The 16186-nt window shown below is 40.0% G+C and overlaps 1 protein-coding gene across 8 annotated transcripts in view; it reads left to right on the top strand.

Annotated features, from left to right (window-relative positions):
- SPON1 (spondin 1) overlaps positions 1-15666 on the top strand; it is a 678179-nt gene extending 662513 nt beyond the window's left edge. For all 8 annotated transcript variants that reach the window (XM_067532126.1, XM_067532125.1, XM_067532124.1 and 5 more), the window contains 8 exons: positions 1074-1214; positions 2835-2910; positions 3512-3694; positions 6398-6568; positions 6679-6846; positions 7647-7811; positions 10765-11028; positions 12247-15666. In XM_067532126.1, the coding sequence (XP_067388227.1) occupies positions 1074-1214; positions 2835-2910; positions 3512-3694; positions 6398-6568; positions 6679-6846; positions 7647-7811; positions 10765-11028; positions 12247-12410 (1332 nt within the window). In that variant the 3' untranslated portion in view covers positions 12411-15666. The remainder of the gene's footprint in view (positions 1-1073; positions 1215-2834; positions 2911-3511; positions 3695-6397; positions 6569-6678; positions 6847-7646; positions 7812-10764; positions 11029-12246) is intronic.
- Positions 15667-16186: the final 520 nt, after the last annotated feature.

Here is a 16186-nt window from a genome sequence, read left to right as displayed (position 1 = left end):
ATAATGTATTGTAATATAAAATAGGACTTCAGTAATTACAACTATGCATTTAAAATGTCAGGGGCAAGGAAGTAGGGTGGATTTGCTTTTTAAACCAATATTCTCACTCTACCTGGTCTCACGCATCTAGAACCTAAGCATTTGGAGAATGGGGAAAGTGCTTCATGTTCTAGATTTATCAGCTTTATAAGAATGTTTTTTCTCTCCCCTCCTGACATCCCATACACTGCAAAATAAAGGCTAAATCCTATGGCTGTCTTCTATGAATGCTCTAGGTCCTGCACAGTTTCTTCCTACTGCAGCTCAGCAAGAATACAACACAACATAAAAAGCATGCCAGGTTATGGGGGACTAGCTACTGCCCCAACCAGTGCATAAAAGATTCACCACATTTCATGTCTTTCTCCATCCCTACATCCTGGCTTCCCTCTGACCGGTCTTACCTTAGTGTGGTTCATTTGGGATTCACTGTGCAGCTAGTGGCACATGACGTCCAGCACCCCACTATGGCTCTAATAGTAAGAGTAGGATTTTGTCCTGAATCTGCAAGAGAGGAAATAGCATCCTGAATATCAAAGCATATCAAATAGCATACCATTGCTCCAGATCTGGTCTCAAGTGCAGTAACCTAAATACGTCTCAAATCTAAACAATTAAGCAATGTGTTGTCTAGCTTGAGTCTTAGTGTTTGTCCAGCTTTCTATATAAAAAGAAAACAACTTTGTTAAATAATTTTATGTATCTATTTTATTAATAAATAATTGTATTTATTTATCTATTTTAAAGAAATAATTACTAAGGGTCATTTATGGATCACAAAACTTAAAACAAGTCTTGAAGCTTTAAAATATACTGAAGAAATAACATTGAGTTGTTTGTTTCTTACTTGTAATTTTAAACATACTGTGACACATTCATCCCTGGTGCACAGCCACTGATATGAGTGAGGTTTCCCTAAGGATATCTTTGGACTCTTCTCTCTCCATCCACAGCTCCAATTTCTGTTGATGAATTACATGTGTTTTATGCCTCTTTTTAAATCTACATTTGTATCTGTGTCTTTCTGATTGCAGTCACCCAACAAACCTACAGTTCCTCAAGAGAAGATAAGACCACTAACAAGCCTTGATCACCCTCAAAGTCCCTTTTATGATCCAGAAGGAGGGTCTATAGCGGTGGTGGCCAGAGTTGTAATTGAGAGAATTGCACGAAAGGTAGCAATATGAAATTCTAAAAGACAGTAACAAACATGAAATAATAAGCTTTAAATATATTTTACAGATGCTTTAAAAATCTTGAAACCCTTTTAATATACTGTTTCTCATGCTGATAGAAACTTCCAGCACTGCATATTTTAGTAATTCTTTTTTTTCATAGAAGCATGGAAATTAGAGATTTCCATATAGGAAAACCTAATATGGTAAATCATATAAGCTAGTTCCCTGCCAATGCAGAATAGAACCTTACAGTCTATTCTCCAGTTCTCTGCCCAGCCAACTTTTAAATGATTCAAGTGATAGACTTTTCATTACAGTAAAACCTCAGAGTTACGAACATCTCGGCAGTGGAGATTGTTCATAGCTCTGAAACGTTGGTAACTGTGAACAAAACACTATGGTTGGTCTTTCAAAAGTTTACAATTGAACATTGACAATACAGCTTTGACACTTTGCTATGCAGAGGAATAATGCTGCTTTCCCTTTATTTTTTTTAATAGTTTACATTTAACACAGCACTGTACTGTATTTGTTTTTTATTCTTTTTGTCTCTGTTGCTGCCTGATTGGTAATTCTGGTTGCAAATGAGGTGTATGGGTGACTAGTCAGTTCGTAACTCTGGTGTTCGCAACTCTGAGGTTCTACTATACTTCCCTTGGTAAATTAGTTCATGATTTTGTGGACCCTGTGTTAAGAAATGATTCCTGATACTCAGGTTACATTTCCCTTGGCTTGGTTTCATCCTATTTATCCTTGTTATTCCAGAGGGGATCCTCCTAAACAAATCACCTTGCTTTCTGGTTTTTTGACTGATTGAATACTTGCAGATGGCTACATATTCCTATTTTGTTCTGTCTTCATTGTGATTCAGAACCCTAAGGGCACAGATTCAAATCTGCAAACCTTAGTTATGGTTTGGTCAGAGACATGGTTTATCTTTCCTCAAAAGAATATCTGCAGACCTTTAATCACTGATGTTGCTCTTCTCCAAATTCCTCCCAATGTATTGAACTCAGTTAGGGACCCAGAACTGTACTCAGCTTTATAGCTATAAACCCACCGCTAAGGTACTCAGAGGTGCCATTAGTATCCTTCTATGTGAAGTGATGCCCCTGCATATGCAGTCCAAAACGTCATTGTTTCTGTCACTATATGAAACTGCAGGCATTTTACTTTGCTCTGTACTATCAGCCCAAGGTTTCTCTGTGTGTTTTTTCTAGCCAGGTTTTGCCTTCTCATTGAATATCAGTGTTTCAAGTTGGTTTTCTCAGATGTATACATATGTTTTTGGAAATCCCAACCTACTTAGCATGTTGCTATTTCTTGCCTATATTTTGAATTCTATAGAGGTGAAATTCCCTTCTATGCAGAAGTCCAGCACAATGTGTATCAGCATTTAAGCCTTATTGGAATTGAGTGGGTTATAGACTTTGTGCTGGCTCTCTGCACACGGGCATGAATAGCTGCAAATCTGTAGTTTTACACTGTTAAGGTATTGGAGCACAAACACTGCTCGTGTTACCGTATAGCTTCCAGCAACTCATTTTACATCCCAGCACCTATGGGGTTATTCATGTTACTTTCCTAATTTAAATATTTACCACTCTTTCTTTGCAGGGAGAGCAGTGCAATATCATCCCTGATAATGTAGATGACATTGTAGCAGATCTCGTTCCAGAAGAGAAAGATGAAGGTACTTTTTAATTAAGTTCTGCTATGTGAGATTTTGTTTCATCCTCCAGTGCTGCGCCTGTATTTTTCCTGCCTTTATGTCATTATTAGTTCACTATTAAAAATGCAAAAACAGCTCCCGCAGCATCATTTCTAACTTGAATGCCTAAAGAACTGGGGACAATGGGTGGGATTTTCAAAAGCACTTAAGTGACTTAAGAGAAGAAGTCCCACTGAAAGTCAGAGTGATGCAGTTTTCCATTATTTGTGTTGTGTCTCTAGCCATCCATCCTGCACAGAACCACCTTGGTGCCCACAGAAGCTGGGCAACAGTTGTCCCATCTGTTAGAAATGTATAGTACAGATGAGTATCTGGCAGAAATTAAACCACAAACTTCTCAATATCCTAACAAAAGGAAGAATTCAGGGCTACATCAAAAGGTGCCAGCTGAGTGGAATGGGCAATTCTTTTTCTTTCAGATCAGAATGTAAAATGCTGAAATGCTTTATTAGCAAGCATGGAACCCATCATGCTAAACATTTCATGCAGTCACCAACCAAGTGAAGAGGAATAAATGGAGACTGACCCGTTGTTGACATGTTCTGCTTTTTATTGATTTTAGATGACACCCCTGAGACCTGCATTTACTCAAACTGGTCCCCATGGTCAGCCTGCAGCTCCTCCACTTGTGATAAGGGCAAGAGGATGAGGCAGAGAATGCTTAAAGCCCAGCTGGACCTCAGTGTACCTTGTCCAGATACCCAGGATTTTCAGCCATGCATGGGCCCAGGCTGTAGTGATGAAGGTAACAAACAAGAAAGAGAGAAGGAGATCAACTTTTAACATTTTTCAGGGGATCCTATTTTAACTTTTCCTTGGAGGCCCAACCTTCTATTGCTGCTGCATGGTCTCGTCTATGAGTATAAGTGACTATGGTTGTGCATGCATAAGTGTTTGTGTGTTCAAAACTGCAAACAACCACATGGAAATGTATGGAGGCCCCTAAAAAATGTGGCCTTCTGTGTTCACTATTGCAATTCAGTAGGCTGTTTGAGTGGATGTTTGAAGGTTAAGAAGGAGTAGCAAGAAGAAAGGAGTGAAGTATGGAGGAAAAGGCAGAATAAGGCAGGAGGCAGAAAAAAGATGCACTGGATAAACAGAAGTATGGATGCCTGAAAAGAGAGGGGGGATAGATACCTCTTGGAGGTCAGAACATGTAGAGATATGAGAGATATGTAGAGATATAAGAGAGGCCAAAAGTCAAGTAGAGTTGGACCTTGCAAAGGGAATTAAAACCAGTAGTAAAAGATTCTATAGCCATATAAATAGGAAGAAAACAAAGAAGGAAGAAGTGGGACGGCTAAGCACAGAGGATGGGGTGGAGGTTAAGGATAATCTAGACATGGCCAAATATCTAAACAACTACTTTGCCTCCATTTTTAATGAGGCTAATGATAAGCTTGGGGATAGTGGTTGAGTGGCTAATGGGAATGAGGATATGGAGATAGAAATTACCACATCCAAGGTAGAAGCCAAACTCGAATAGCTTAATGGGACAAAATTGGGGGCGACAGATAATCTCCATCCAAGAATATTAAAGGAATTAGCACATGAAATTGCAAGACCATTAGCAAAGATTTTTAATGAATCTGTAAACTCAGGCTCTGTACCATATGATTGGAGAATTGCTAATATAGTTTCTATTGTTAAGAAAGGGGAAAAAAGTGATCCAGGTAACTACAGGCCTATTAGTTTGATCTCAGTAGTATGCAAGGTCTTGGAAAATATTTTGAAAGAGAAAGTAGTTAAGGACATTGAGGTTAACAGTAATTGGGATAAAATACAACATGGCTTTACAAAAGGTAGATGTGCCAGACCAACCTGCTCTCCTTTTCTGAGAAAATAATAGATTTTTTAGACAAAGGAAGGCAGTGGATCTAATTTACCTAGATTTCAGTAAGGCATTTGATACGGTTCCACATGGGGAATTATTAGTTACATTGGAATACCTGGGGATTAATATGAAAATTGAAAGATGGATAAGGAATTGGTTAAAGGGGAGACTACAACGGGCCATACTGAAAGATGAACTGTCAGGCTGCAGGGAGGTTACTATTGGAGTTCCTCAGTGATCGCTCTTGGGACCAATCTTATTTAATCTTTTTATTACTGATCTTGGCACAAAAAGTAGGAACGTGCTAATAAAGGTTGTGGATGACACAAAGTTGGGCGGTATTGCTAATACAGAGAAGGATCAGGATGTCATACAGGAAGATCTGGACGACCTTGTAAACTGGATTAATCAAAAAGGATGAAATTTAATAGTGGAAAGTGCAAGGCCATGCATTTAGGGACTAATAACAAGAATTTCTGCCACAAACTGAGGACACATCAGTTGGAAGTTACAGAGCAGAAGGACCTGGGCGTAGTGGTTGATCACAGGATGACGACGAGCCGCTAATGTGATGTGGCGGTGAAAAAAGCTAATGTGACCCTGGGATGCATCAGAAGAGGTATTTCCAGTAGAGATAGGGAGGTGTTAGTACCATTACACAAGGCGCTGGTGAGACCTCATCTGGAAAACTGTGTGTAATTCTGGCCCTCCATGTTTAAGAAAGATGAATTCAAATTGGAACAGGTGCAGAGAAGGGCTACTAGGATAGGAATGGAAAACCTGCCTTATGAGAAGAGACTCAAAGAGCTTGACTTGTTTAGCCTAACCAAAAGAAGGCTGAAAGAGCAGATATGATTGCTCTCTATAAATGCATCAGAGGGATAAATACCAGGGAGGATGAGGAATTATTTAAATTCAACGCCAATGTGGACATAAGAACTAATGGATATAAACTGGCCATCAGGAAGTTGAGACTTAAAATGAGATGCAGGCTTTTAACCATCAGAGGAGTGAAGTTCTGTAATAGCCTTCCAAGGGAAGAAGTTGGGGCAAAAAACCTAGCTGGCTTCAAAATTGAGATTGATAAATTTATGGAGGGGATGGTATGATGGGACAGCCTAGTTTGGCAATTGACTGATCTTTGACTACTGGTGGTAGATATGCCAATGGCTTGTGAAGAGATGTTGGATGGGGGTGGGTTCTGAGTTATTACAGAGAATTCCTTCTTGGGTCTCTGGCTGGTGAGTCTTGCCCACATGCTCAGGGTTTAACTGATTGCCATATTTGGGGTCAGGAAGGAATTTCTCCCCAGGGCAGATTGGCAAAAGCTCTAGGGGGGGTTTCCTTCCTCTGTGGCACAGGGTACGGCTCAGTTGCTGGTTGATTCTCTGTACCTTAAAGTCTTTAGACCATGATTTGAGGACTTTAATAACTCAGTCATAGGTTAGAGGTTTATTATAGGAGTGGGTGGGTGAGGTTCTGTGGCCTACATTGTGCAGGAGGTCAGATTAGATGATTATATTGGTCCCTTCTGACCTCAGAGTCTATGAGATTTATCAGGCATACAAGTGGCAATCTCAGCGTAGGTAAGTGAAATTCTTCTCTGTATTTTAGATGGTTCCACTTGCATGATGTCTGAATGGATTACATGGTCCCCCTGTAGTGTTTCCTGTGGAATGGGAATGCGATCTAGAGAGAGATACGTGAAACAATTTCCTGAAGATGGCTCTATGTGCAAAGTACCTACTGAAGAAACTGAGAAATGCATTGTAAATGAGGAGTGTTGTAAGTATTTTATTTAGCCTCGCAAAATCCAATCAGTAACAGAAGCACTAAATGAACCATTTCTCAAATGAGTACTATTAGTGATTTTTTTCTCTTTACATTATAAATAGCTCCTAGTAGCTGCCTTGTGACAGAATGGGGAGAGTGGGATGAATGCAGCGCTAGCTGTGGAATGGGAATGAAAAAGCGCCATAGAATGATTAAGATGACTCCAGCTGATGGATCCATGTGCAACACAGAAACTACAGAAGCAGAGAAATGCATGATGCCAGAGTGCCGTAAGTGTTTACAAGCCATCTGCCAGGCACAGAAGTATGACAGTTCTTATGACACATTGCTTGAGCACGTCAAAGACTGTATCTAACAGGAGACATTCCCAACTTTTCCCTGCACCAGAGTGCCTGCCTTAAGAGAACATGCATTTGGTATCACTTTCACCCAAAGGATGACATAACAGTTCCAGAAAAATTATTCACTGCTATGGTTGTATTAATTTTTCAAAGCAAAGCTTTTAGAATATCACAATATCCTGACCATGTGGTATATACATGTATATTAACAAAATATCTGTGGGCAACCATGAGTACTTGGTAGTGCAATACCCACTGTCTTAAGTAATTATTGTTGCTGTAGAAGAGTCAAAAGTTTCAAATGAAATACTGTTCCCAGCCCATGATGAGTTCTTTTGTCTGGAATCAGACTACTATAAATTTCACAAGATCAGACTTTCTCACAGGTAGTTCCTAGTTTCAAATGGGCTCAGAGTACCTTTCTTGAAGTACTTTGATCTTCATGCATTGGGTCTCTGCAGAAACTAAATTGGAAAAAGTTTGCAAATAAATGGTTTTAATAGTTAGCCTGAAAAACAATGTAGGTTTCATCTGAGCTTTTGTAGAAACATCAAGTTAGCTTACTTTTTGTTTTATTCAGGCTAAGCACAATACAAGATATAGGGGCTGCTTCCCTTCTTCAAACACTCACATTTTCTATATTAATTCTTTCAAAGCTTTGTGTTTAAATTACTTGTCAGCATAATGGGGGTTCATTATCTTTGCTAATCATTCTTTTTATGCACTAGATACCATTCCCTGTATGCTCTCCCCTTGGTCTGAATGGAGTGACTGCAGTGTAACTTGTGGGAAGGGAATGAGGACCCGGCAGAGGATGCTGAAATCTGCAGCTGAGCTTGGAGACTGTAATGAGGAGTTGGAGCAAGTGGAGAAGTGCATGCTTCCAGAGTGCCGTAAGTGTAGGAACCTATCTGAAACGGGACAGCTGTTTTCATATGTTCTGCAAACTAAGTCTATATCTGTGCTATGAGCTAAGGGTGTGATTCCCAGCTTGTGTAAATATACTCACGCTAGAGCTAGCACACTAAAAATAATGCAGCTGCTGTAGTACGGGCAGCAGCGCGCGGTGGCTAGCCATATTGAGTACGTACCCACATGGTTCGGGCAAGTTTGCTTTCCGCCTGGCTAGCCCGTGCCTCTGCTGCCCAGGCTACCACAGCCACGCTACTATTTTTAGTGTGCTAGCTCAATGAGAGCTAGCAGGAGGGTGTCCACGCAAGCTGGGAATCACCTGCCTAGTTCATAGTGTAGACATAGACGTACACAAACCCGATGGTGTGCCTGCCTCCCCAAGGGGAGTTAGTTATATAGCTATACACCTATGTGGCTGTCCAACCCCCTTGGGGCAATGGGGTGAGAATCTGTAATTACTCCTCTCTGAGTCCTTGAGAATGAAATCTGGAAGATGCTGAACATGTGCAGGGTGAAGGACTTTGAGAGGTCTCCGCAGCTGATTAAGAGAACCTATAAAGGGTACCATCAGCTGGGAGAGACAACTGGCCCATCATGGTGAAGATAAACTGCCCCATAGGGTAATCCACTGTGACAGAGGGAAAAACCCCTAGACCTTCCCCCAAAGGCACTATGGGTGCTTGAGGAACTGTTCTGTGTGCTTATGGACATCTTGTTTTATACTCAGTGAGTACACCAGGCTTTCCTGTTACTCATTGAAAACAAATATGTACTTGTCTGCCCTGCTGGTTTACAAACATGTATGTGCACATTTGAGAACGTACTACTTAAATGAGCAATAACCAGTTATTAAAATATCCAATGTGCTTCATCTCCCTAGGTAATCCAGTCCATGTAAAGTTACCCTCACCTAATATGGGAGATAGAAAGGGCACTGTTAGCATGTACAATGCTTTTCACTCAAAGTATACATCTTTCCCACAGTCCCCAGATTTACTAAAAAATGAACACCTTACCATTTTTTCATGCCACTTCTTAGCTCCTCGCTAACTGTTCCCTTTAAGGAAATATACTTTATACATCAATTCTTCCTGCTTATCTGTGTTGTTATCCACTATAATATACCCATGGACCTCTGTGTGTAAATGAAATGCGAATTCAGAAACATTACCGACATTCAGTCGTCTTCTTCTATTTGGAACAAGGACAGCCTGGGAAGCAGCAAGCCCAGCTTCCTCACATTGTATCTTAAACCTAGAGGGGTAGAAGATTATCTTGGTTTCCAGAACCAGGCATTCTTTGCCTCTGCTGAGTTTACCAGTAAGGGTGCATTTCTTGCCAATTGTTGATGTGATTTTTATGCACTTGTGATTTTTTGTGTGCTCCTGAGCACTAGGAACTGGACTGACACAGGCCATGAGGGACAACCAACAAGCTGCGGGTGAGGGGGGCATTGGCAAAAAACAGTTTAGTCCATGAATAGTTCAGGTGATATAGGATTTGGAAATTAGTTCCACCTACCCAACTCAATGCCAGTGGTAGGCAGGTAAAGAGTTAATCTACGTTAGTGAAACCATGATTTTTTTCTAAATGCATAATTTCATCCAGTCTCCAACAGCAAGCAAGTAAATGGTTGGGCCTTCGGTTTGGTTCAAGTGCAGCACTCAGGGGCAGAGTGGCTTAAAACTATGCTCCTGCTTCCCTGATCTGAGGTGGAGGATGGTGTAATTAGAGCAGCTCATAAGCTGCTTTAAATTGTGCCACCTAGAATAGCCCCTAAGGGCTGCTCTACTGGCCAAGAATCACAAGAGCACATTCTTATGACCAACATCTTTTCCTCTGACCACATCCCTAGCCCACCCACTAGGCCACGGGGGACCAGCACCAAGTGCCACAGAGCCACATACAGTGCCTTACGCCATCTGGGGATTCCCCTACAAAAGGGGAATCCCCAGCTGCACCCTTAGTGCTGCTTTTCAGCTGTTTTGCACTTCTTAAGCAAAGCAAGACAGATGGGAAGCCCCTGCTGATACATGTGATAGATCACATACTTACTGTACTCTTTGCCAGCCAGCTGTTACAAAGCCCTGTATAACTACCTGTATTTTTTTTAGCCAGAGACAGCATTTGATATACAAAAAACAAATTGTTATGCAGCAGTTTGGTAACTGACTGTTTCTTACATAATTTTAAAATATCACTCTTTTGGACTTTTAGTCAGTCAGTGAGGGTTTGATTTTTAAATTAGTGCTGGAAAGTCATGAACGTGGACATTGGGGGGGTGGGGGGGGGGGTATGAATGGCCCTGTGCCTACAGTGTGGAACTATGAATCGGGAAATCTAAGATCTAGGCCTGTCTCTATCACTGATTCATTCGGGCACTGTTAAAAAAAAAAATTTAATCTCTGCACCTCAGTTTCCCCAACTGTAAAATGGGGATAACAATCCTTCCGTAAATCATGTGATTTATGAGACTTAATTCATTAATATTGGTGAAATGCTTTGATATTCTTGGAAAACAGGTCCTATATAGATACCCATTATTTAACATCTTTACTCAAAATATTTACAGTGGTATACATAACTCCAAGGCAGCTTATTGAAAATAGACAAGCAGATAGTCAAAACCTACTTTCCTGCCTCCAGAGCAGAGCATTTAAGAAGGAACAGGACTATTCTTTTTTAAAGTTGGTGGCCTCCCAGCATCTCTCCTTTCCCAGCATGGTGAGGAAGTGGCAGCTACCATGGTCTTTCCTTCTGACTGCTTTTTAATCTGTGTTCTTGCCCAGCTTGCTCTGAAAACTGGATGCACTGAGTCATGTTCATGTATTTTGCAAATGAAAGCTCATTAAGCAAATCTAGTGTTTCTTCTACATTTTCTGGTTAGGTCCCAAAGATTTGTTGTTATTGCTAATATTTTCTCCTTCTTTACAGCCATTGACTGTGAATTAACTGAGTGGTCCAAGTGGTCTGAATGCAATAAATCATGTGGAAAAGGTCATATGATCAGGACAAGAATGATTAAAATGGAGCCACAGTTTGGAGGGGTTCCATGCCCAGAAACTGTCCAACGTAAAAAATGCCGAATAAGAAAATGTTTGAGAGGTCCAGGTATAGAGAAAAGGCGCTGGAAAGAGGCCCGTGAGAAAAGGAGAAGTGAACTAGCAAAGGAAGATGTAGATGGTGAACTATATCCAGGTATGTGTTGCACACAGGGCGTAAACTACTCATGGCAGCTTGACCTTTGTTCATAACAGGAATAAGTCTGTGAGTAGCAGCATTCCACTGCAACAGCATTACATTTTAGGAAAAGCTTCAACAAAGAGTTACTGTGGGTTTGTATTCTTAGCTTTCATCTTTCAGCATTGACGGTCAGATCTAAGCTTAGGTCACAAGCTGCAACTGGAGAGCTTTAGCTTGTCCTCAAAAGAAAAAGGATTATGTCTGTGCATCTCGAATAATATCTTGTTCTTTCTCAGCAAGGCCCTGCCACACAAACAATGAGTTGTGGAACATCCAGCTGTTAGACACACCTGGCAGACAGTTGCTTTTGTTGCACCAGGGGTTTTCAACCTTTTTCTTCCTGTGGCCCTCTCAACATGCTGTAAAAACTTCAGGGCCCAGCAGGGTGTGTGTAGAGGGGGGAGTTTCAAGCGTAGTTTGACTTTTATTGGTTGGGGGAGGGCAGGGCCCAAGCAGAGAGCATCACCTCCACCCCCGATTCACCTCAGCAGGCCACCCAGCCTGTCTGGGATGGCGGGGCAGGGGCCTTGGCTCAAAAAGTTTGAAAAACCACTTAAAGTGAAGGGCAGGGGATAGCTAGGGGCTGGGTGCTTGGAGGAATAACCCCTCCCCCCTTCAAAAAAAAAAGTTAATGCTGACTGAAACCCAACAGCTCCAATTGCCTCTGAACTTTGGAGAAATCTGCTCCTAGATCCAGCTATAAACTTCTTAGCTAGCACCTGTTTCTGTGCTAGGCTTTAGCAATGCTCCAATCCAAATGTCCTGGGTCTGTGGGGAAGTTCTGATCCAAATGTGGATCAAATTTCTACTGCTCAAGCCACTCTTGGCTGGGGCAGTATTTTCAAACTTGGGTGCCTAAGGTTAGATCAATTAGAGAACTCATGGGTGATGCTAACACTTGCAGGATTATTATATGCTTGTTTTACCGATCCCTTGTTCCCCACCTCTGCTAATTACAATCTAGGTTTTTAACAGGTAGGTGAAAACTTTTGGGGACAGGGATTGTGTTTTAATACATGTTTGTACAGTGCCTACCACCATGGGGCCTGAGTGGAGCCTTCAAGTGCTACACACTAGTAAAATATTAAGAGTGTTTGTATGTGTGCATACACCAAGGAAGGCAGAGATTAAAAGCTAGCTAAAAATAGCTTTAATGAATGTTTTTATTTTTAGGGTGTAAGATGAGACCATGGACTGCTTGGTCAGAATGTACCAAACTGTGTGGTGGTGGAATTCAGGAACGCTTCATGACAGTAAAGAAGAGGTTCAAAAGCACTCAATTTACTAGCTGCAAGGACAAGAAGGAGATACGAGCATGCAATGTTCACCCTTGTTAACAAAACCTGAGGCTTCAAAGTGATGGGGTCTGAGCTAAATGGAAAGTCAACCTTGGTTTGATTTTTTTTTTAAATATATATAAATTGTGTACATTAGTCTTCATTTTTGCAGTGTGGGTTGCTTCTTAGTCTTGCTGGTGCAAGAAATATATTTTATAAATATTTCCTCTATGCTGAGAGTGGCTCCTTGATACTCCAGCTAGCCCTTAATGCATAAAACTAGTACGTCATTGTGAGTCATTTAACTCTGAAATAGACATCTCTGTGGATATGCAATAGCCATATAGAAATATTCCCTGTACAGACATGCCATGCATGCATATTAACATAACTAAGTTAAAGTGACATGTTTCATGCGTGGAAGGAATTGTCTCATTTGATTTGATTTCAAAATATCCAAAGCAGTGCCTATGTGATTATACAATTGTGCCAAGGAATAATTTCAATAATGCTGGTTCAATAATAGTAAAGGTGCATATTTATCTCTTAACCACGGGGGTTAAATTGGTATTTATAGATAACTGCCCTATATATTTTTCTTCATGAGGATCCCCTTGCTCTTTAAATATTAAAAAAAAGGAAACAATTTGAACAACTCAAATGTATAGGCATTAGGCTGGATAACTCAGTAACAGTGTCTGCTCAATGAGCAGTGGTGATCAAAAAACAACACAAGAAAAATACTGAAAATGCAGTATTCAAGATAAGCATACACATTTCAAGGCTGCCCACCAATATCTCAAAAAGGATATAGCAGAAATAAAAAAAGGTCTAAAGAAAGACAAAAGCAATGATTATGACATGGAAAGATTTCCGTAGGCAAGATTATTCATTTAGTGAAGAGATAGAAAAGAGGCATATAAAATGAGTGGTGGTAAGTCACGTTAGGTGCTCATGTATGCACAAAAGGGGGACAGCCTATGAAATTAAAAGGCAACAAACTAATAAAAGGGTTTGTGTGTGTTACTTGATGCATAATCAAATCTGTGACGTTCGCTACCCTGCGATGTACTCTTGCAACAAAGCGTTTACGAAGATTCATAAAATGCTGTAGACGTTTGTGAATTATAGGACTATCGCCTGAAGTTACACTATATAGCATAAAAATCATGCCTGAGGAACTAAGCCACCCACTAACTGCCAAATGTTAGAAAGTTACTTCTCATGCATTAGGCAGTCTTCATTTCTTAGCGTTTTAACCTTTTAAATGGGGAAATAAAGGTAAATTTTTAACTCTTTTGTCCAAGGAAGGGATTATAAATGTCTTTATTAATAATGATGCACTGAGAAAAAAAGACTGTTAGTTGAAACTTTTTAAAAAGAAGTTTGAGAGAAATGAATGGAAAAATGAAACTATATTCTTTTTTTAAACCAGTTGTCAATAATTTATATTTGGTCACAAGCCCCCAAAATCCAGCACTTGGTTTTGCATTTCATAATTCATTTGAACTGTTACCAAATTTTTGCCATTCTCCCTCCCTTCTCACCCCAACAGAGGCAGGCAGTGCTCCCCTTACCATTTGGTATGTCTCACTATTCTAGAGGGTCTGACTGAGGCTCTTCCCCCTTCATCCTCCTTCTAGAAAACCCCTGCTGGGGATTCCCTAATTACCTTAATACATTTTGCTGCATCTCTTGCCCCCCAAAATGAAGTTAAGACCAGGGCAGCAGTGGGATTGACATCAGTCGTTTGAGTCCCACTGCTGCTAAATTGAAGAAACACAGTGGATGCAAACCAAGGAGCGGGGGGGAGTTCATTAACTTCTGAAAACCAAACACTGCATTTTACACAGCCCAGGTCACTTTATCATGCTCACGAACCGTTTGCCTCTTTGTTGAAATTCTGCAGTTCACATCTCTAGTCATTGCAGAATCTCAACAGGACTAGTCTTATCTGCCAGGCTTATTATATCCAAAGTAGCCATCGGAGCAAAAAGAATGTCATAAATACTGCATCAGTTACTAGACAGCCTATTCAGGAGAAAAGACAGCTTGTTATAAAAGGGGTGGTTACCAGACTAAACCCTGAGGTTACCTGGAGCCGTCCCTGGGTAGAAATACACATGTAAATAAGAGCCAGGCCACCTGTTCTCTACAAGCCCCTGCTGTTGGTAACAGCCTCTACACCTATATGGGTCAACAGTAGTCATTAAAAGCTGTAAGGCGCAGATCAGTGCCTCTTCAGTCTGACAAGCCCACACTGGTAAACCTAGTTATAAGGCCACTCCACTTTCTGTAAGGAAATGTCATCAATTGTTGATGCTTTGTTCCCAATCACCATAATTCTTCCTGTAAATTCCATGTCAAAAAGTTGTTTTAAATTTTAGGTTTATTCCCTTTAATGTTCTTATAATAGTTTAGTACAAATATATACCTCGAGTATGTATGAAATGTGATATTATTTGAACATGCCTATAAACGTAAAACTTCTGGCACTGTCTTTCTAGTACAATTTCTATAACCAACTATCTTTATTTACTCTTACCCAGGACAGCTCAGTGTTGGTTCCAGTTTTCTTTCTTAGGCTCACCAATGTTCTGGATGTTTGAGTTTTCACATTAATCACACAAGAGCTTACAGTTAGAACGTGGTTGTTTCTGTCTAGATCTAGTTTATCATACTATTCTTCTGTTGATTCATTTTTTCCCCAGTTCACTTTGCTGACTTTCTTCTATCTTGACACACACACAAAAAAACTATTTAAGCTTATTACTTTTTGTAAAAAACAAACTATATATATATAGTTATATATATACACACACACACACACAAACAAAATATAGGTTGATTTTTCTAAGGAAAAGTTCTGATATATAGTATGTAGAATCATTGCATTGTTACTGTCAACTTTCCAGTAGCATAATATTCACTGCACATCACTCAATAAAAAATTTAAATGGTTCTCGCTTACAACTCATGAATTATACAGTTTTCAACTGAAAGCACAGGTATCAGAGTTTTGTATACCCCATGTATCAGATTGTAGCATCTTGTGTATGTTATCTTTTCTAACATATGAGCTGTGGAAGCTGTACATGTAATGAAAGAGAAAAGGTTAGGGGCTTAAATGTACAATAGGTCTTAATATGTGCCACACACAATTTTTTTTTAAATTGTTCTTTTTTTTAGTTTTTGTTTCCTGTGGAATTTACAAGAAAGCAGTCACAAATATATTTCTTACCAAAGTCTTGTGTAGATGTTTTGTAGTTGTCTGGCTAACACATTATTATTTTGGAATAAAGACATCTTTATTATATTGCTTGTATGAGCTTCTATAACATATCTTTAAAAACCTTTGTCCTAAACTAATTAACAGAAGGTGCCAAACCTTGCCCTCCAAGTAGTCTTGTTGAAGTCAGGGGACCTACTAGCAGGATTTGATGACATTTCACTGAATTAAAGTTTTTATTCAGTAGCTGTTTAGATGGCAAAGGCTATTTTAGGACCAGTGTTACTCACTGAGTTACTTAGTTTTACATTATGGATTAAAGGAGATTATTTCAGGTATTCCGGGCTCTCACATCCTGTAAGCCAGTTTTCAAGAAGTTGGCAATTTTAAAAAATCAATTTTGTGGCACTAAGGACATTTTAGGAATGGCATGAGCTTGAGTGCTTTTTCACAGTAACTATTGTAGCATATACAGTATTAGCTCAGGGGACCAAAGGATCCAGACACACCACCACATCCCATTGAAGTAAACAGAGGCAGGAGTGTGACTGAAAGCACCAGCCCAAGGCAAATTGTTCATTTATGGGGTGGGGAGGAAAGTATAAAA

Source organism: Emydura macquarii, unplaced genomic scaffold (genome assembly GCF_026122565.2).
Source record: "Emydura macquarii macquarii isolate MOO-44397 ecotype Brisbane River unplaced genomic scaffold, CSIRO-AGI_Emac_v2 contig_3240, whole genome shotgun sequence".
Classification (NCBI taxonomy): domain Eukaryota; kingdom Metazoa; phylum Chordata; order Testudines; family Chelidae; genus Emydura; species Emydura macquarii.
Note: the sequence above shows the minus strand (reverse complement) of the source record. Positions and strands in the feature narration are given on the sequence as shown.